General features: G+C 43.2%; 4 protein-coding genes across 4 annotated transcripts; 1 reads left to right on the top strand and 3 right to left on the bottom strand.

The window, feature by feature from the left end:
• The first annotated feature begins 619 nt into the window (after positions 1-619).
• LOC127765290 (uncharacterized) lies at positions 620-3,782 on the top strand. Its single transcript, XM_052290154.1, has 10 exons — positions 620-1,048; positions 1,166-1,454; positions 1,552-1,650; positions 1,760-2,119; positions 2,271-2,406; positions 2,490-2,652; positions 2,746-2,871; positions 2,958-3,152; positions 3,280-3,402; positions 3,487-3,782. The coding sequence occupies exons 2-10, from the start codon at positions 1,187-1,189 to the stop codon at positions 3,598-3,600; spliced, it is 1,584 nt and encodes a 527-aa protein (XP_052146114.1). The 5' UTR covers positions 620-1,048; positions 1,166-1,186; the 3' UTR covers positions 3,601-3,782.
• A 95-nt stretch (positions 3,783-3,877) lies between these two features.
• On the bottom strand, positions 3,878-12,148 carry LOC127765293 (uncharacterized). The gene is given in 13 exon segments (XM_052290158.1): positions 3,878-4,562; positions 5,921-6,064; positions 6,200-6,858; positions 7,269-7,577; positions 7,609-7,917; positions 7,919-7,933; positions 9,360-9,644; positions 10,060-10,206; positions 10,293-10,479; positions 10,568-10,686; positions 10,772-10,889; positions 11,104-11,315; positions 11,317-12,148. Coding segments are annotated over 13 exon segments (3,240 nt in total). The 5' UTR covers positions 11,812-12,148; the 3' UTR covers positions 3,878-4,321.
• A 125-nt stretch (positions 12,149-12,273) lies between these two features.
• LOC127765292 (eukaryotic translation initiation factor 5A-2-like) lies at positions 12,274-14,650 on the bottom strand. The gene is made up of 6 exons (XM_052290156.1): positions 14,521-14,650; positions 14,258-14,407; positions 13,171-13,293; positions 13,029-13,085; positions 12,730-12,804; positions 12,274-12,639 (listed from the first exon to the last, which is right to left on the bottom strand). The coding sequence occupies exons 1-6, from the start codon at positions 14,626-14,628 to the stop codon at positions 12,535-12,537; spliced, it is 618 nt and encodes a 205-aa protein (XP_052146116.1). The 5' UTR covers positions 14,629-14,650; the 3' UTR covers positions 12,274-12,534.
• A 1,092-nt stretch (positions 14,651-15,742) lies between these two features.
• On the bottom strand, positions 15,743-20,755 carry LOC127765291 (mitotic checkpoint protein BUB3.3-like). Its single transcript, XM_052290155.1, has 9 exons — positions 20,599-20,755; positions 20,215-20,345; positions 19,564-19,646; positions 18,959-19,213; positions 18,339-18,411; positions 17,795-17,875; positions 17,601-17,679; positions 17,036-17,136; positions 15,743-16,180 (listed from the first exon to the last, which is right to left on the bottom strand). The coding sequence occupies exons 1-9, from the start codon at positions 20,701-20,703 to the stop codon at positions 16,135-16,137; spliced, it is 954 nt and encodes a 317-aa protein (XP_052146115.1). The 5' UTR covers positions 20,704-20,755; the 3' UTR covers positions 15,743-16,134.

Below are 20,755 nucleotides of genomic sequence, written 5' to 3'. Positions count from 1 at the left end.
AACCATTTGTTTATCACGCCCCAAAATTCCCTCTTCAGTTTGCATGCAGCTTCCTTAAGGAAAAAGAGACCTTTTTATTTTTAATTTGAACAAGCACAAACATATCGTTAATCATGAGAGCATTTAGTGTTTACACAAAGCATCAATCAAACAATTGATACAACTCTGATAGTATTTCCATAGATGTCTGCATCACCGGTCATAATCCCTTAGCTTTGCACACATCAAACAAAAGAATCTGAAGATTTTCTCTCCCTGTACAATATACGTTGCTGAAATTTGCAAGCCATGCCAAAATCACCAATTTGAGATTTTCTCCACTAATTCTTCCTTTCCCTTCTATCCAATATCTTCCCTTTGAGCCAAGTTGATATACAAAAAAAGATAACACCTACATTTTTTTTCTTACAATAAACCCAAGAATGTTATACATGCACCTACAATTCATTGACTAGGATTGTGCCAAGCCTGGCCAGATCAAACCATGCATCTGCAGTTGTCTCACCTAACCAGTGGTATTCCCTGTCCCCAACACCCACAAGAATACAAGAACATCAAATAGCAAGCAAGAATTTTTAGAACCTTCATGGCCGTAGGAGTATTTGTTTAGCCAAGTCGTTGTACTGTTTGCTGCCCCGGGCGGCTTGGCTCTTCAAACACGCGTGACAGCGACCTGTACCATCTCCCTCTTCCCCTTTCTCTTATCTGTCTCCTTTGATTTATATGCCATTGCCTTTGCTGAACAGAAAAGCTCAGACAGACACAGAGAGATCGATATCAACATGCTTTAGTCCATACACGGATTAAACTAATGGCATGCACATCACGTTCTTGCCGATGAGACGATGCGTTGCAAGTTACAAGTAGTAGAGAGGAAGGCACAGGCAGGATTGGGTGTTTTGGATTGTTGCTGGAAAAATTCAGGATTATATTGGCGTCAGTGAGCTTGCAGAAGCATTCTTCCTGTTCTTGTTTTAGGTAGCATTATCCCAAAGAGAGGGAGAGATTATTGGAGCTCATTTGATTGGTTGATTGATTGATTGGAGTGGTAATCTTCAGTAATTCTATCTTTTTTGTCCTTTGAGTACTTGAAAGTACAGTTATTTTTTCGCTAACTCTGCAAATTGAAGGTGTAAAAACTTGGATTCTTGGTTGGTTGATTCAGGTGAGGTGAGGTGAAGTAACCATGGGTTCTTGCGTGTCGACGACGAGGCGGCGGCGGAGGTCGAGGAAGCTGTCGGTGGCGGCGAGGAAGTTCCGCCGGAAGGTGTCCGCGGCGATCGCCGACGCGCCCATCGCCCGCTCCGGCGGCGGCGGCGGCGCCGGCGGCGAGGTGGCGGCGGCGAACTGCTTCGCGCGCCACGAGGTCGTCCACGTCGAGGCGCCCGTGTCCAACGTGACGCTTCACCTCACGCAGCTGCAGTGGCAGCACAGCCAGATGGACGCAGGCAGTGGTAAAACAATAGCATACAAATTTTCTGAAACTTTTTTAAAATCTTCCTGGTTATGAAATTTCTCAAATCTCTGAAACTTTTTTTTTGGTCGAACCAGTAATCTGTGAAGAAGCGTGGTACGACTCCGTCAGCATCCTCGACTCGGCCGACTCCGAAGACGACGATCTCGACAACGACTTCGCCAGCGTCAGTGGAGGTAAAATGTTTTTCTTCAGACACTGTCAAAAATGTCAAGTAATTCAGTGTAGTTTCAGAGTTTTTTCAGACAGCTCAAAAGCTTTTTCACGTCTCGTATTCCAACCCAGATCCTCTCCCGGATGTCACCGCGACGGCGACGTCGACGTCGACGAGCTTGCTCGACGCCGTGCATCGCCTGAGGAGCATCGCGAGCGCAGAGGCATGCCAGGATGATGATCCTCCCGGGAAAGCTGAAGAATCAAACGCTGCTGCTGCTGCTGACGAGTGCTGCTGCAGCAGCGGCGGTGGCCTGAAGGAATCGGCGGCGAGCTCGACGCGGCCGCCATTCCCGCCGTCGATTCCGAGCAACAAGATCCAGCCGATGCCGATCGTCAGCGTCAGCCCGCACAGCCAGAAGAAGAAATCCGCCGTCGTCAGGCTCTCCTTCAGGAGGAGATCATACGAGGGTGACGAGATGACTGAAATGAGTGAGTCTTAGCATCAGCAATTCAGCACTAATTTTTCTTTTCTATCTTCAAAAAAAGCATCAGCAATTCAGCACTCAGCTTGCTAATCTTGCAGCGTGTTGATGTGCGCGATCAATCTTTCTTCACTTTGCTGACAAATTTAACAATGCAGGTGGCTCTACGAACTATCTGTACCGTCCAAGAGCCGGTTCATCGTTGCCGTGCTCGACCGGCGAAAAACTGTCAGATGGTTGTTGGTCAGCTATTGAGCCGTCAGTGTTCAGAGTCCGAGGGGAGAGTTTCTTCAAGTAAGAAGCAATTGCATCGATAAACACACATTGTGCATGATGTTCATCAGTATCCTTGACTGAATTCTTGAAATGCTTTGCAGAGACAAGAGGAAATCCCCAGCTCCGAACTGCTCACCATACATCCCAATTGGAGCAGACATGTTTGCCTGCACAAGGAAGATAAATCACATTGCGCAGCATCTCGCTCTTCCATCTCTGAAGGCTCATGAGACCTTCCCATCACTCCTCATTGTGAACATTCAGGTAAATTCAGAAGGACTCAACTACTGCTTTTTCTAACATCTATTAATTTCTTTGGTCATCTCTGAACCTAACAACTTCTACTGATTTCCACAGATGCCTACCTATCCAGCAACCGTGTTTGGCGAGAACGACGGCGATGGGATAAGCCTAGTTCTTTATTTCAAGCTATCTGACAGTTTTGACAAGGAAATTTCTCCTCAACTAAAAGAAAGCATCAAGGTATGTTCAGATTGCTTGCATTTTCATCTCACCCTTTTTCAGTGCCCCTTGGCCAAATTGCTGATGGCTACTTGGTTGTACTACAGAAGCTTATGGGTGATGAAATGGAGAGAGTTAAGGGGTTTCCGGTAGACAGCAATGTGCCCTACACTGAGAGGCTGAAAATTCTGGCTGGTTTGGTGAACCCTGACGACTTACAGCTCAGTGCAGCTGAGAGGAAGCTTGTGCAAACCTACAACCAGAAACCGGTGCTGTCTCGCCCCCAGCACAAATTCTTCAAGGTAATAGCAATCTGCATCTTCAGACTTGATCCCATCTATACATCAATTGATTACACATGCTGAAATCTTCATGTTCTACGACTACGAATTCTGACTGAAAGATCAATATATGTTCATTGTAATGCAGGGGCCAAACTACTTCGAGATCGATCTTGATGTCCACCGTTTCAGCTTCATTTCAAGGAAAGGGCTTGAGGCCTTCAGGGAACGATTGAAACATGGAGTTCTTGATCTTGGCCTGACCATTCAGGTACTTTTCTTTTGCTCTTGGCCTGAAAGAAAAACTTGTTCTTGACTGAAATTCTAACTCAAGCATGTTCTGATCTTGATGCAGGCACAGAAGGCAGAGGAGCTACCTGAGCATGTCTTGTGCTGCATGAGGCTGAATAAGATCGACTTTGCCGACAGCGGGCAAATACCAACATTGATAATGTCCAGTGACGAATAAATTTTTAATGTCACTGAAATTTACTAACTTTGAGAGAGAGAGAGAGAGAGAGAGAGAGATCTGTACAAATCGGGAGAGTGGAGTAGAAACTAACACAAATTTATGCATTAAGCTGCATAAACATCGTGTAAATACTCATTTATTTGCCAAAGAATGACAACAGGAGCATTCTGCAGTGAGAAGCTGTACTTTTCACTAATCCATTATCTAATTTTCAGCTGATCGAATAACTTGCATTCTGAAACTTTTCCTCAAAAAGAAAAAAAAAGCTTGCATTCTGAAACCATTTACAATTTACAGTGGTGATGTTAAAGCCACCACTCTAACCCTAGCATCTTTCCATTGAAAAATGCAAGGGAAAACAACAAATATACAGAGTTACTGTACAAACCATTAAAAAGCAAAGCCAAGAAGCAGCCACAGACAAACTGCAGCCAGAACCAACATGTCAGCCTCCCTAGAAAAACAACTGACATCTAATCAATCATGATGAACAGCAACAACTAGCCATCATAATACGCAAGCCTTTTTGCGTATTCGCGAAAAAAAAAGAAGACGAACAACAACAACAACAACAACTAGCCGGCAGGAAAATCTGCCCAAATTAAAGAATCAATCACCGTTCATCTCTATTATTATTCACACAGCGAAAAAGAAAACACAGAGATCACCAGACAGAAGCATCCGTGCAACACAGGAGTGTGTTAATTCATCCTCCCGGCTATGTCTCCTCTTTCATCTGGTGAGCGCCGCCGCTCGGTTGCTGATGAGCCGTGCCACCGCCGGCCAAGCTCATGGCCGCCGGGCCAGGCATCTGAAGGTTAGCGGCGGCGGGCGGCCTCCCCGGCGGGTCGTGGTTGTGGCGGCCGGTGTACGTCGTCAGGACGCACTTGGGATCGGCCGACGCCCTCTCGATCTGCTTCCGCACGTTGCAGCCGTCCGCCGTGCACTTGTAGTAGCTCCTGCGCAGCACATTCGGTTCAGGATTCAGGGGGCGGGTTCAGAGTTTCAGGCTGTAACGTGCGTGTCAGGTTCGTCACACTCAAGTTGTGAATTGCAATGCTCATTTATTGGGTTCTTTCGGGACATGGATTTTATAACTCAAGTATATGCGTATTCGTTCTGCTTGTCATTTACAATTTAAAAAGACATAATTCCTAGAGTTTTTTATAACATTGATTTAGCATATATGATACATCTACAATCTGGTAGAAAATCAAGTCAAAATTCAATATACACAACAAGAAACAAAATAAACAAACTCATTCATGAATAGTACCAACAATGTCCATATTTTTTTTCCTGCGGGGATGTGTGCGTGGAGTTTGGTATTGTATACTAGTGGAGTGATACTCCTTCCGTCCCGTAATATAAGGGATTTTATAGGATTGTAATGCATCCTAGGACTACGAATCTGGACAAGAACATGTCCAGATTCGTAGTTCTAGAATGTGTCACATCTCTCCAAAATCCCTTATATTATGGGACGGAGGGAGTATATAACATTGTAATATGTTGTTGGTTTCCTCTAAAAAATATATGTTATTGTTTTTTCTAAAAAAAAATATGATCATCTCCTCTCCAGTTTATTAGCCACAACTAAATTTAAATTATCAAAAATTAATTTTAGAGTTAATTTAATTTTTTTTACCGAAGTTTATTTTCCAGCATTAGTTTTTAACCCACTAAGAACACATACAAAAATGTATAAAAAATTTAGAGTAAATTTCACAAAACCACATATAGTTTTATCAAACTATTACAAAACTATATATTTAAGACATTATATCACAAAACTATAGATTTAGCGATCAATTTGTTGTAAAACTATAAATTTAAGACCAAGTATCACAAAACTAGAGATTTAATATTGGAGTAATCATAAAACTACATATTCTAAAATTTAAATCCAGAGCACTACAATTCTGTTAGAGTTGTAAACATTGTAGTTTTATGATTAACTTGACACTAAACTTATAGTTTTGTGATAAATTTACTACTCAATTTTTATTTTTTTTGACACTTCGTCTTAAATCTGTAGTTTTGCAAAAGTTATTTTTAAGTATATGTGGTTTTGTAAAAATTACTTAAAGTTTTATCCATAAATTGTTTTCCGATCGTTAATAAGCGTTACATGTTGTTATAGATGAAATGATCAGACAATAATGATATGAAAAAGATGAGCGCATGGTTGTATATATATGTGCACCTAAGTTTTAAATGGATTTTCCAGTTGTTTTCCCCCCCTTTCTAAATGCATTGATGCGCAAAACTTTTACGTGTTTTTAGAAGAACAAAATATTAGCAGAGACGTGTTTACCTTGGTCGTGGGTTGCCCTTGACAACTTTCTGGCCGTACTTGCGCCACCGGTAGCCGTCGTCGAGCAGATCAACCTCGCTGCGAGTCTGCAATATGATCTTGGGCTTCCTCACCACCCTTTGCCCCACCTCGCCATCTACACCCCTAACAACCAAAATCACTCGACCATCAACTACACAGTAATTTGAGAGCAATTTTAAAAAAATTTAGTGTAAAATTGCTCGTAATTTGATCCGACGGTTGATAATCATCGGCACGATGATCGATTGCTGGACCCACCTGTCATGCCCTTCCTCGCCGTCGTCGTCGTCCTCGTGCAACAACGTGTCGTCGTCATCGCTGGGGTCGTCCTCGTCGGCGGCGGCGGCGTCGTCCGCGGCGGCGCCGGCATTGTGATTAGTACCGGCGGCCATGGCGGAGCTGCTGCTGCTGGCGGCGCCGCCGCGGCGGGGCTCGACGGGACGGGGGTGGCTGTGCCGGCCCTTGTAGGTGATCTCCTTGATGCAGCCGTCGGACGAGCGCTCGACGATCTTCTTCACGGGGCAGCCGTCGCGGGTGCACTTGTAGTAGCTCCGCGGCGACTCGGCGTCCTTGAGCTGCTTCTGCCCGTACTTGCGCCAATTGTACCCGTCCTTCGCCGGCTGCTCGATGGCGGCGGCGGCCGCCGGCGCCGGCGCCGCCGCCGCGTGCATGCCGCCGCCGAACGCCGCGGCGCGGAGGAGCAGCTGTTGCATGCTGTGGCGCTGCTCGTGCGGAGCAGCCGCGGCGGCGAGGTCGAGGACGCTGAAGCTGGGCGGCGGCGCCGGTCGTGGAGGCCATTGCGTCGGTGGCGCGTCGACTCCGTGGAGATACGGCGAGTAGGGGTGGAGGCCGGCGGCGAGCGGCGGGGAGACGAGGGTTGCAGGGTGTTGGTACGACGGCGGCGGCGCATAGTTCGCCTGTGCATGGAGCCATGGCGAACAAATTAAGGTGCAAATCTTTTTTTTTCTTCAGGGAATTTTCTTGAATGAATTTTCTCACTGTGTTTTTGCTTGTGATGATGCAAGTACATATCTCATGCAAGTAGGTCAAAGTGTCAAACTAAGTAACAAATGTAATTCAAATTATGTAACTAGTTGCTACAGTAAACCTTGCAAATTAATCTCAGTAAGAACATAAAACGGAGCTTTTGTTTGCAATTAGAATCTCATGAAATAACCCGATAGCAAATACCGATCAAATATCTGTATACCACGGGATTCCAATTTCGAGAAGAATTCTTCAGAATTAATCAGAAGTAAGTATCAGCAACAGCAAATTCTCACCACCAAATTAATCACGAGAAGAGAATCCAAGAGACCAACATTACCATGGAGAACTGAGGTGCCAAGCTAATCCCAGGAGGCGCCGCGGCGACGTCCTCTTCGACAGCCCACGGCGCCGCCGTCGGCTGGACCCCGACGCCGACGCCGACGGCGCCGGCGGCGAGAAGCGCCATGTAAGAGCTCTGATCAAAATCACTCCCATACGGCGCCGCCACCTGCCCAGGAACACCGCCGCCGTCGAACACCCTCTCCTGCCCCGGCGACGTGAACGGCTGCTGCTGCATGCCGCCGCCGCCGTCGCTGCGGCGCCGATCGGCCATTGCCGCCGCCGCCGCCCGCGTTAGCTTCCTTTGCTTCTACTAAGCGACAAAAACAAGCTGAAACGTGCAATGGCAACGCCTCCCGATCGATGACAACGACGGCTGCCGACCAAGAGAGGGGATCCGAGCGAGATGTGTTGGGATTGGACTGACTCGCTCCAACTGCTTGAGCTGAATATTTCCAAAACCAACGGAAGCTGTCTCCTTCCTCCGGTGACTTTGCTCGATCGATCGCGGCGGCGGTGACGGCGGCTACTCGCCGGCGTCGAAAGCGATCGCCGCCTTCTCCTTCACCGGCGACACGATTGGCATTGCTCAGATCAGGTGTCCGGCCATGGTCGCCGACACGGCGACGAAGATGATGATGAGGTTTTGAGACTTGAGAGCCTCTTCAACGATGTGACATATGGGGTTCCTATATTAGCTTAAGCTAGCTTTTAAGTTTACAGTTTGATTATCTGGAAGATTAGCTGCATCCTCTGCCTGCTGTGTACAACTAATTAAGCAGCATTATTTTCTCAAGAACAGAGATTTGGGAGCTGTGTGTGGGGGATAATTGTGGAGGGGCATTGCACAACGTGGACCAATTGGTTCTCGTAGGATCAAATGCAAAAGCCAAAAACTTACAAGTGTAATCCTCTCTACAACATTGAGGATTTGAGGCAAGATTAAAAAAAAAAAATCTCCATCTTGTGCACGCTATATATATAACCTCACCAGTATCTCTTAGCCAGTGGAATGTCTTGGCACATTTATAATATGAGATATATACATGTATCGCACTAACCCCCAAGGCAGTTTTATAATGCTACACGTTTCTTTCAAACTGTTGGCAAAAGTATATTTTTGCAACCATCATGGTCAAATACCATATTTCATTTCTTTGATAAACAGCAGCTTTCTCCAGCTCTATGTAAAGATCTTTCCACGCGGTTTGCTGGCGCCATTGGTGGCCAAACAAGTATTACACATTAATTCCTTGATTAGAGACATCTAATTCTTTAGTAATTTCTAGCTGTATATCTCTTTTCACTGGAGTACTACAAGACAGAAGCAAGAACACGGTTATTGTAGAGTAAAATATTCCTGGATTACCAACAGAGGTTTCCTTCCAGGGAGTTAAATCACCTTTATGTTCCATCCATATCATATGGTAGACCCTAGAATGTCGTGATGGTAACAGCAGTCACAGAGGTAGGAGTATGCCTTTGTAACATCACTCCATCTATATCACATATATATCCCTATGACGTTGTTTTTTGAGACAGAAAGTCACCTTTTGTTACTAGGTAGAGTATGTCTTCCATTGTCTTTTAGACTATGGTTTCAAATTGGCTTTGGTACAACAACTGACTGAACCAGCATGATTAGTCAGTTTTTCCCCTTCCCCATAACGAATTGGTCAGAAATTTTGACTCCTAAGTTTTGCAGCAGAAATATGAAGAACGATCTACGGCCATAATCTTTTTCAGTTTCAAAATACTTGTATTCAACAAAACCAAATTCGACCAGGATGATATCGACATTTACAAGGGGAGACAAATTCCAAACCTAAAGGTTTAACTACCCCAGCCACACCAGGGAAAAAAAGCCACTTGGAAATATATGAATGCGACATGCTAGTAGAATTTTAGCCAAAGAAGAGCAAAACACTGCTCTCATAAGTTTCTCCTATTCGCATAAGATGAAGCTGTCCAAAAATATATACTCTGCTATCGCATACCGAGTAACAAGCCGCAAGACTAAGTACGCACACTTCAATGAGATCATTGGAGAAAATCTACGAATTATCGAAGTAAAAGTTGTCCTTCATACTTTAGTCTCAAAGAAGTAAGTTGATGAAACAGCCAAACCAGCTGAGTCATAAGTCCGCACAAGCCGCTGCCTCTTTCCTGGTGATTCCATCCAGCAGAACTCCAAATGAAAAGAATCCATGTCATTCACAATCTTACCGATGTCTGTCGGATATCCCATGTACATTCCTCCAGGTAACAAGGTCATTTCATATCCTCCATCAAACTGAAGCAAGTTGTTATTTGCTGATCCTGTCCAGTGAACAGTTGTTGTTGTGCTAGATCCAGATTTTGTTGACATGTTATCCTATGAACAGCATGAACAACATGTAACACAAGTTATGAACACGATATAGTGCTACTGAAAACAAACACTTTTTAGGCAAGTGCATTTATAGTTTTTATAAATCATAAGATTGACCTGATTAGAAATTTTCCAATGCCTGTAAACTATAAATCTACCTAATTATATGAATGCAACTGTAAGGTAAAGAACGAACACAATATGCTGATGCACATACTACTGCAGACACACCCGCTTGTCCACCCATTGCATGCAAATTTTGAAATCCATCACCCATAGGTTTACGGCTGTGTTTTAGGTCAATTTTTGCCAAGACACTGATTGGGATTATCATCTTTATAGAAGCACATATTTCCATACTCCATAGTTAAAAGTCTAAGGAGAATAATGATACGCAAAATGTAATTCTGCAGCATACCAGAATTAGCTGACCATTGCGGTCCTTTTCAAGGAGAACCACCGTATCAGCTTCAGAAAGTGTTGCTCCATACACCCCGCTCCTCTTAGTCACAGAACGGCCTTCCCATCTTCCCAGTAGTGGAGCTATTCTATCACTGTTGGTGATCTAGTGCAAAAGAAAAGGGCTATTTTTAGCATCATCCCATTGTCAGATCGTTTGAAACTATAGCATTTGCTTATATAAGAACTCACATCTGCATCATCTGAAGAGTACATAAGTGGGACTTCAGATCCCTGCTTTTCATGGAAAATTATAAGCATATCGAGCACTCCCTTTGGGTCCATGATGTGGAAAGCCCTTACTCGGCCATTGCCTTCACGAGAGTAAAGGCAATTCTCACATACAATAGATGGCTTACGAGAAGGGATCTTCAAGTTTCTGGTGAAGTACAAAACAGATAAGTAACAGCTCATTATACAAGCATCGCAGTGCAGTAAGCATGTAACAATGTTTCTAGGTTGTTTACTTGGGGGATTCTTCACCAGTATCATCTTCTCCTAGCACACCAGCCCGAAGGACAGTCTCCAGCATTCCAGCAGTCTGATACCTCAGAGCAAATGCCTTTTCCTCTTGAAAGAATCCTACCTACTAAACAACACCGCTCATTAAAAATACTCAGAACTACACAAATTTTTTAAAAATGTCAAGAGATCATCAAACTTCAGTGCACCTGCTGGTATTTATCTACAGTGAACATGTTTGTCTCTTTGATTTTGTACTCCACCCACTCTTCAGAATCCTCCTCATCTACAAACGATATCTGAGAAGAAGCTTGCTTGATATACAGCCTGGAAAACACAATAGGTAAATATGCCGTAAGATCCCTGGCCACAACAGAACGGCCAAAACATTGTTCTTGATTACTGACAATCACAAAGGATATGATATAAACATGGAACACATGAAACAATACTGAATTAAATAAAAAAAATGCGATAATTGAAGTGTGCTATCAGAACTGAACAAAAAAGGATTTAACATGAGTAAGTGGAGTGTCATTACGATTGCAGGAGGCTGATGAGGTCGTCCTCCCCGTAGGTGCTCACTGACAGCCGCGTGCTGATCCCCTGCAGCACCCTCCCGTGCGCATCGAATTGCTGACGAGAAGAACACAAGCACACAGGCACACGAACAAGAACACTCAGCGTCTCAGTCTTGCAGACTACAAACCCAGAGAAGAAGAAGAAGAAGAAGAACTAGAGGGAGGCGAGCGCGCACGTAGAAGGCTCCATTCCACTTGCCGACGTTGACGTCGAAGAAGCGGCGGAGATTGTCGATGGTCATCGCGTCGTCGTCGTCCACCTCCGGCGGGCCGGCCACCGCGGCCCGCGCGCAGAGCCTGCCGCGGCGGAACGGGGACGGGCCGGGGCAGGGGACGCGCGCCGCGCAGGAGCCGTGGCGGCCGCTGCGGCTTTGAGGGCGCGCGGTGGCGGCGGCGGACGCCGCGAGCCGGAGGACGGCGACGAGCGCCTCCGCCATGGCAGAGCAGAGCGAGCGCAAAGGAGAGGAGTGGAGTGGCCTCGTGTGCACAGTCGCGTTGCGGACTTGCGACTTTGGTTGAACCTTATCACTTTCTGCACCGCTAGAAGGGACCCATATGTCGGTGACGCACACGGACTTCTTCAAACTTCCAACGTTCCATCGCATCAAAACTTTTCTACATGCATAAACTTCCAATTTTCCCGTCACATCATCTTCCAATTTTAGCATGAAGCAAACACATCCGAACTTGAAAATATTTTTATTTTTTAGACTCTTTATTTTTCATTTTATTAATAGTCTTTTTCTAAAGTATTTTTAAATATAAACCTTTTGGCTACAAGGTACGGCCTGGCGCGGCCAATTCACTTTGTCACGCCTGGCAAAACAACGTTGCCACCAAAAGGTGAAAGTCTGACCAAAAATGGAAAGCAAAATTTGTCCAAAAATGACATTGATTGAAATCTGAGACCATTTTCACCTGTAAAGCTAAGCTCCATGCGATTCATTTTGAAAATGGAAAGCAAAATTTGACCGTTTAGGACTTGCAAACATGGCTCACAGAAATTCACAATTGTTCAACACAATAACCAAAATAATCGAATGCTCTTTACAGTAAAACCGATACGTAAGAAGTCAAGAGGATCACTTCGACTAAGTCAAAGAGCACCCAAAAAATGATGCAACAGAATATAGGATGGATTACAAGAAATTTTGCATATAACCCAAAGAACATTGTATATAAATAACCATAAAGACTGTAAAACTACTGGTTCAAAATAGCATTACATATAGCAAAGGTACATCCAAATCATTCGGTATAAACCGCAAGATGGAACAACGGCCCATATGTCTTCTTAACTTACGCTCAAATCAAAAGTTTATATATAATCTCAAGACCAGCTCCAAACTTAAAGCGACCAGACAGGTAGCCAAACACGGTAACAAGGTACTCTAGTTCTTGGGGCCAATATCCTTCAGAGCGCAGATCTGCTCCTCACCCATGGCAGACATCACGGTAACAATCAGATCCTTCCCCTCGGCGAATCCATCCTTGATCTTGTAGCAACAACACAAGAAAAAGAGTTTGAGCAATTCTGGAAAGAAGATGTGGATGCCAAAGCTACAGCTTAAGACCAAATCACTAACCTGAGTAAGCAGAGCCTCATCACTAGGGAGCCTCAGGTCATCCTTAGTGCCTCCACTTTCAGTCAGGAGGCTGACCTGTGGAATGTGTGAGACGTGCATTATAGCTAAAAGGACTAAAGAAACATACAAATCCATCTTCAGAAATAATCAAGAGATAGCTAAAAGGACTAAAGAAACATACAAATCCATCTTAAAAGGACTAAAGAAACATACAAATCCATCTTAAAAGGACTAAAGAAACATACAAATCCACCTTCAGAAATAATCAAGAGATAGCTAAAAGGACTAAAGAAACATACAAATCCATCTTCAGAAATGTCAATCAGCTGATAGTCAGTACGGTTCACGTGGGGGACCTGCACAGAAGAAGGAAAACAAGTAAACCACACAGCACGAACCAAGCAAACAGTAGTCTTAACATGGTTACGGATTTATACTCACGTCACAGTTGTGGGAGGAGGGCACAATATCTTCAAGCTTCTTCCCATTGAAGATGTCAATGGCCACAAAGTGGCATTTTGCATGTCCATGCTTCCCAGTCTTGGAGGTGGAGACCTCAACAACCTACAAAAGGAAGGAGAAGATAAGATACTTGTAGCATTATGTGGTCATCAAACCTTCATATCAACAAGAAGACTAGCATGGTTCCCACTCCACTATAACATTCATCAAAGAAAAGAAAACAGGAGTCGTTCACCAACCAATAATTGCAAGAAGATAGCACAAAATATGATAACCACATTAAGGCATTTTAAATTAAAGCACACGTCGCATTGACAAAATGAGTATTTTAAATTAAGGCCTGAATCGCAGTGATGAAATGAGGTATTAGTTTGGTAACAGGCAAAGCGTTGCACTAACAAAAAGCTAAAAAGGGCGTGCAAATTTCATTTCAACCTTTTGGCTGAAATCATCAATAGTCAAGTCACCCGCAGAAACAGTACTTTTGCCTTTGAGATAACATAATCATATCCACACTACAACAATGACAGTGACTATATATGGATGAAAATACACCCGGCAAGAGAAATAGTGAGCACAACCCCAAATCAGCAAATACCATGCATTACAAACACCACAATTGCAAAATCATCATTTCCATGATGAACGAAACAAAACAAAATAGATTCAACAACAAAAAGTTGACTAAGTTAGCGCTGTATAACAAAAATGGCTGGTCACTGCTGACGCAAAAAAAAAGTGCAAAAGGGGAATTAAACCCACAGTTGCGACACCATCCAGAAAATTGCATAAGCACAATTCAGACTACACAGATAAATCTAAACGTAAAAATTGCATAAGCACAATTCAGACTACACAGATAAATCTAAACGTATGAACATATAAGGTATAAAAATTTACAAATGGCTACTAATAGATTATTATTGGAACTAACAAACCAGCCGAATCCCGCAGTAATCAGCGCCAACCTTTCGAGTTTACAGAGCAGACCAAGAACACAGAGGACAACTCCTAACTCAAAACAAATCTAAGCGAAAAAGAGGGGGACAGAAACGGGGATCCAGACCTTGCATGGGCGGTTCTTGATGACAATATGACCGTTCTTGCGAATAGTACCAGCCTGCTGCGGGTAGGTCTTGGACGCGCCGGCGTCGGCCTTCGACTCGAAGTGGTGCTCCTCGGAGTCCGACATCTCCAGCCGCCCCCAAAACCCAACCTGCCACCAACAACAACAACCACCACCAGGCGCGCACAGATCAGGAACGCCGCGACCCCCTAGATCAGATCAAGAAGACGAGAGTGGCAGAGGCGGAGGCGGCGGCGGCTCACCGAGGTAGTCGGAGGAGGATGCGCGAGAGGATGGGAGAGACGCGATCCGGCGACTAGGGTTCCGGACGGGCGGAGCTCAGCGAGACATTTATGTATGAGGCGCCGCATCCGCGGAGAGCGGGCCGTGGGATGGGCTTTTCCGCCGGCCCATTCGGCCGGGCCCGTCGTGATAGTTACTTTGGTCGGCCGGGTGGCGCCCGCGCGTACCTAGCGTAGCCGTCGGATCGAAAGGGTCCAGCCGGATCCGGCCGCACGTGAGACAAAAGCGGCTCGTCCTTTTCATAGACGTGGGGCCCACCCAACGGCGGGCGGCGGTTTTGCTGCTGACTTTTCGCAGCGCGCAGAAGCCGCTTCGCCTGGGATTGCGTGTCGTCGTGGTGCACTAGCAGGAGTAGTGCACGATGAAAATTGCAGATTGCAGTTCACTGTACAACATTTTTTTTGGTCGGCTGAAATGTGCCTTTGCGTGTTTGTCACCTGTCACGATATATCTGTAAGCCAGCAAAAAATGGCACGTGTTCTCCTACCGATAAATGGACGGTACAAAGGTTAAGATAAACCCAGAAAGCACTTTTGTGCTCTACTGAGTCATTTGACATGATCCATACATACCCCCGGTGAGCCTTTCCATAATACTTGTAAGCAGTAAGGTTACCGTCTGAAAATTTACATCCCTACGAATGGGGAGCCAGATTTTTCACATTATAATCCTTTTAAAAAATTGACTTTAAAAATAGAATTAAAAAAACATATTTAGGAATAAACCATTTTCACAACATTAACATTATTGACGTTGTGGTCCAACGTAACAACGCCAATGATATTGGCATCACTTCACATTAGTCCACCAGAAAATGTAGAACAGCGCCAATGTCATTGGCACGGTCATGTTGAACCACGACACCAATAACGGTGGTGCCACAAAAAAGAATCAGAATAAGTCTTTTTTTTATCTATTTGTTAAATAAATGTTCTAAAAGATCAAATGGTGAAAAACCCAGAAAAGGGGAAAGCCAGATACTAGCAACATAGCACTAGCTGGAAGTCACAGCATCCTAGTGCAGCAAAGATTCCAGACGCAAACGCATCAGGTCAAACAGATACACACACTTCAATATGTCTGGAGCAACACCAAAAGAGACACAATTCAATGTCTGGATCAACTCCAAAAGAAAGAATGTGCTTGAGAAGCAAAAGATTCCTCTCGAGAAAATATTCCTACTCGTTTCCCTACTAGCAGAAAAGAAAAACTCAAATTTGCTTCAACCATTTTGCATAACCAGATCCAAGTCCAAATGTCCAATAACATGTGTTACATTTCCTAATAGCAGTTTGAACATACAGTACATGATGTACTAGTTTACACACAGTCGCTACAAATCTACCCTGCCCTTGCTTGAGAACAATCACATGCCTACACAAGCTGAGATAGGTAAACCTGCTAATTTGTATGAGTATAATGCTTCCCCATACAACAATACAACAACGTTCAGCTACATCCTGCGCAGCTAACAAAATGATGGGGTGGAAAAGAATACCTACGAATAAGTTTAGCTCGATTAGTTGTACAACATGAAGGTAGGGACCTCCTGCTAAAAGGTGAGGCACACCTCCTTAGAAGTGCTGCTTCATTTCGAAAAATATCTGGTGCTCCTCTACCCTGAAAACGTGCAAGCGAGATGATCAGTAGGTAGACTGAATGCTTTCTTAATGATGAGGTGGAACAAACATGATACTTCGATTCAACAAAGATGAAATACTATCACTATAGTAACCAAATCCAAATGTTTAGGATACTTTGTAATCATATCAGAGAATGAGGAGAAGTGCTTCTCATCAGAAAGAAGCATAGTTAGGTATGACAGTGGACCACTTTTTTCCAAAACAAACAACCACAAATTGAAGGCAATGACAAAAGACCAAGCATCAAGTAATCAGCGTACTGATCAACTAAGAAAAGATTGCTGCACGTATGCAGCAAATGGAAAGGTTACTTGGTTGAATGAAATAATCAGAACGCTCAACTACCAGACCCCTCCATGCATACCTTCCATGTACAACCCACATGTGGTTTATATATTGGAAGCAAAACTCTTCCTGGGAATGTAATAGGTTAAACATAGTAGGCTGTAAACTGCTTTCCTATTTGCCTAAATAGCTGACAGTAGATTATTTAGTAGAAAACTTTCACCAGAAGTGCTATAATGGTGAGATGGCACCTTAATTAGCACTTTGGTGACTCCGGTTTAGTCGTGGTTGCCAGGTTAGTGCTTGTTGAACCTTCATTTCTGGTAATGAAAATGGGAGACGACCCCTCTCTTTCTAAAAAAAAAGGGGGTTCACCAGCCAAATTTAGATATTTATAACATATAAGTGGAAACGTCTTGTGCAATAGATTTTGATAGGAAACCATGTTCTACCATCACATGATTACATCTGAATAAATATTGAATGTAATGGCAATTATTGATGACAATGAAGCAATAGGTAATTTTCTGGTTCAGTAGCTACTCACATTTTATCTGATTCTTGATAGTTGCTGTTTGAAGCAACTGCAAAAATTTGACCATTATGATTGAACGCTATCGATGCCACACTGCCTGAGTAGATAGGAAACTGCACAGGTAAAATACAGATCTAAATTATTAACCCGCCAACAGAAAAGAGGTACATATACTGATTAACTAAACTGCGTTAGGAAAATTGAATTGCTATTGCACACAGGATACAACAGCCACGTTTCATTTATAGTTGTTCAAGACAGCATCCGTCATTTAACACAGAGAACCATAGGAATTAAGAACAATCCAATCTTGATCATGGACATTTGCAGTGTACACTTCTGCAACATTGCTCTAATATATATATAACATTAGAAATATTCTTTTGCAACTAAGTCCTCAGAAAATAGATGCTAACAGTATTTACAGAAGGCAATAGGAGAGATAAGTGAAAGCAGGGTGAGAGAAGAGTTAGCAGAAGGGCCTACAGGTAAGTCATTTCATTCTTAGTCAATTTTAAATTGCCACAATCAAAACAGTTGCAGAAAATATGCTTTCACCTCAAGGATCACATGTTACCTCATGCAGCTTCTTTTTTGATTGAGCATCCCAGGCAATGACATATCCTTCATTATCTCCAGTAACAAAAGTTTTGTCACTGCCAATCAGAAACCAGTGTGTCCACATCACTTTGAGGTTCGTTTCAAAAAAAAAAAATCACTTTGAGGAACATGACAGCAGGAAGATGCACAAAAAAAAAATACAAAACATACAACGGATGAATTCCGATGCTATTAATGGGAACCATACTGGATCTTCCATCTCTAGATTTTGGATGACACCGGAAAACATATCTGCAAAAATACAAGTATCTCAATTAAGTTCTGAGGGTGAGTAATTTGGGCATCTATACATAATACATTATTATAGGACTTGTTTTGGTTCCGCTACATAAAACTTAATAAGACGTCAAGATTGATTCATGTATCACCACCTTTTGTTCCAAGTTGGTCCTTTCACACACACACACAAAAAAAAAAAAGACAAACTAACTCAGCACATAAGAAATTTGTCTAAAAAGATATATCATGCAAAAAAAATTATGTGTTATTATTCTTGTCTTTTGGATTAGAATAAGTTTCTACTTCACAGCAAATAGATATAGTTTGAGAGAAGAGGCCTGAAAATGTGAGTAAATTTCCACGCTATCTCTATTCAAATAAGAAATGATCTTCTCTTTATAGTGAATTAGCGGTCATCGATTATTTGTTTTAAACATTTGCCATTGATTTCTCTAGTGAAAGCACAAAAAATTACCCCATATCACCATCGGTTCCACGATCAAAGTACTTCACTGCAACAACTCCATCCACAGATCCTGCTGCGTATCCTGGGAAAAAAAAGCCAATCATAAAGTTGATTATCTGTTGTTCAAAAATAACTGTTTCAGATAAACAAACAATCAGTAACATACCCCTCGAAGGTATTTTTAAGAGAACCAAATAATACATTAAAAACTTTGATTTCTTGCAGCATCTCACCTTGGAAGGATATAAAATAAAGAAAAGAATAAGTACGAGAACGTCTGAATGTACATATGTTTGATTTAAACGAGAATGGAGACTTCAACACATACCATCAACAATATCGTATGTTTTAATACTAGGTTACATGGGTGTCCCCATTCTCGAAAAGATATCACCATCTACAAGATGATGACCATCACTGGTAAGGATTTCCTTTTTCTTAAGGAAGACGAAACAAAGAGGGCTCTGGGCTAGGTTTTATAGCAGGACAACAATGGTAATATTTATAACAACTACTGTTGTTACAAATTTCATCTTCGCATTGAGAACTTCGGAAAGGAAACTAGTCTTAGCCTTCATTAGTATCAAGAAAAATATATAAGAACTCATAAATATAAATAGAAACCCTACCTTTCCACTCTGGAGAAGAGTGAAGGCTTCTTAAATGATATTCCACAGGGGAATCTTTTACTTTTACTGGTCCTATCAGGTTCCTCATGTCATAAATGTAAACTTCTCTCTCAATTGCTGCTAATATATACATTTCGCAGACTGAAAGTGATGCCACATCTGAATCCAAATTTTTTATGCTGTTCGGGTTCACATTTCTTGTTTGAGAATCCCAGAACATTAACTTTTTGTCAAGGGTAGCAGTTACAACTTGACCTGATAAGAACACGACACAACAATAAACACAAATTAATAAGTAAAGGTTGTCATTTCTATTATGAAACTCACTAAATAGATTTGACGCAAAAAATAAAAAGAACTCACTAAATAGATAATTATTACAGGAATCCATTTACAAATACCAAAAAAACTATAGTCACATACTAGCATAACTTTCTTTCCTAGTATCATTATTATTATTTGCGTACAGAAAATGTCAGATGCTGAAAACTTTTCAGCAAATAAGGACACATAGGCAGGCAGTGTTAAAGTTTTCACCTATTGGATGCCCGGGCCAAGCGTCCATCAAACCAAGAAAAGCATCAACGCAATGAACTGCCCCTTACCAGTTATCTGGGAGAACTCGATGCAGGAAACCACTTCGTGGTGTTGCCCAATAGTACCTTGAGCCCCTGAATGCAAGTCATACCTGAGAACATTTCCCAAAGTACTAATACATAAAATTTCCATATTTAAATTATATAACATGGAGAATGGAGCATTGCTTAGTATTCGCACGAAATGCTACATATAGAATTCAATATCAGTATAAACAACCTAATAGGACTAGTGCCGTCATGCACCCCACAACAATACATGCGAACACGAGCTGATAACTCTTAACTTGGTCCAAAATTCAGCAGATAAAGATCATCTAAGGAAATGAAGCAGTGAGCATATTAACTAAGGGTGAGTTCCAAACATATTAATTCATTTTGAAGTTTTTTTAAGCTATTGGGTCCTTCGTTTTCCGCCCGCACGTTTCTCGAACTGCTAAATGCTAGTAGGTTTTTTTTTTGTAGAAAAAGTTTCTGTCGGAAAGTTGCTTTAAAAAAAATATTAATCCATGTTGAAGTCTTTTTAAGCTAATACTTAACTAATCATGCACTAATCCGTTGCTCTATTTTACGTGCGTGGGGAGGGGTTCCTATGTTGCACTGCCCAACGTACAACACCATCGCACCACCGATTGCAGCCCACTTTTATAGGAATGTTACCTGGTTATGGATCCATCGGAGCCACCTGTGAGCGCCACGGCCTCATCCTGGAAGCAGCAGTCTAGAAGCGCCGCCTCCGATTTCGCCTCCATCCGGAGCTCGCACGCGTCTGCGTCGTACAGCCTCAGCCCCTACGGAACAAATCCCACCAAAATGGGAAGCAAAAAAAACACTAATCAGGCCTCTCCGTCCTCCTCCGATTTCGCATTTTCACGAGATGAGACAACTCAAAACCGGAAGCTCGCAAACAATTCAGAACCCGCCCAGGTTCCTCCTACGAACTGGACCAAGTCAGAAGCACCCCCACGCGCCCAATCCATCCAACCCCAAACGGCGAAGCCACCCTAAATCACGAGAGGGGATGAGGAGGAGAAGGAATCTCACCGAATCCCACGAGGAGACGAGCAGGTGGTTGGAGGACGGCGCGAACCGAAGCCTCGAGGCCGCGCCGGCGACGGCGCCGCCGCCCTCCCGCCGCCGCCATCCCATCGATTCACCGCCGATGCTGGATTTGCTGCGAGCGCCGGAGACTTCGAGGAGA

Source organism: Oryza glaberrima, chromosome 3 (genome assembly GCF_000147395.1).
Source record: "Oryza glaberrima chromosome 3, OglaRS2, whole genome shotgun sequence".
Classification (NCBI taxonomy): domain Eukaryota; kingdom Viridiplantae; phylum Streptophyta; class Magnoliopsida; order Poales; family Poaceae; genus Oryza; species Oryza glaberrima.
The sequence above is the reverse complement of the archived record's forward strand: the minus strand, read 5'-3'. Positions and strand labels throughout refer to the sequence as shown.

Bases quoted from the DNA above. Each gene is read 5' to 3' on its own strand.
- LOC127765290 (XM_052290154.1), top strand. From the start codon at position 1,187: ATGGGTTCTTGCGTGTCGACGACGAGGCGGCGGCGGAGGTCGAGGAAG. The intron at 2,120-2,270 runs GTGAGTCTTAGC...TTAACAATGCAG, and splicing joins TGACGAGATGACTGAAATGA to GTGGCTCTACGAACTATCTG. The intron at 3,153-3,279 runs GTAATAGCAATC...ATTGTAATGCAG, and splicing joins CCCAGCACAAATTCTTCAAG to GGGCCAAACTACTTCGAGAT.
- LOC127765292 (XM_052290156.1), bottom strand. From the start codon at position 14,628: ATGCGGCGCCTCATACATAAATGTCTCGCTGAGCTCCGCCCGTCCGGA. The intron at 13,086-13,170 runs GTGAGTATAAAT...TCTTCTGTGCAG, and splicing joins CCTCCTCCCACAACTGTGAC to GTCCCCCACGTGAACCGTAC. The intron at 12,640-12,729 runs GTTAGTGATTTG...TGTTGCTACAAG, and splicing joins ATGAGGCTCTGCTTACTCAG to ATCAAGGATGGATTCGCCGA.
- LOC127765291 (XM_052290155.1), bottom strand. From the start codon at position 20,703: ATGGGATGGCGGCGGCGGGAGGGCGGCGGCGCCGTCGCCGGCGCGGCC. The intron at 19,214-19,563 runs GTAAGGGGCAGT...TGTTCTTATCAG, and splicing joins CGAGTTCTCCCAGATAACTG to GTCAAGTTGTAACTGCTACC. The intron at 16,181-17,035 runs GTGAGTAGCTAC...GCACGTTTTCAG, and splicing joins TATCAAGAATCAGATAAAAT to GGTAGAGGAGCACCAGATAT.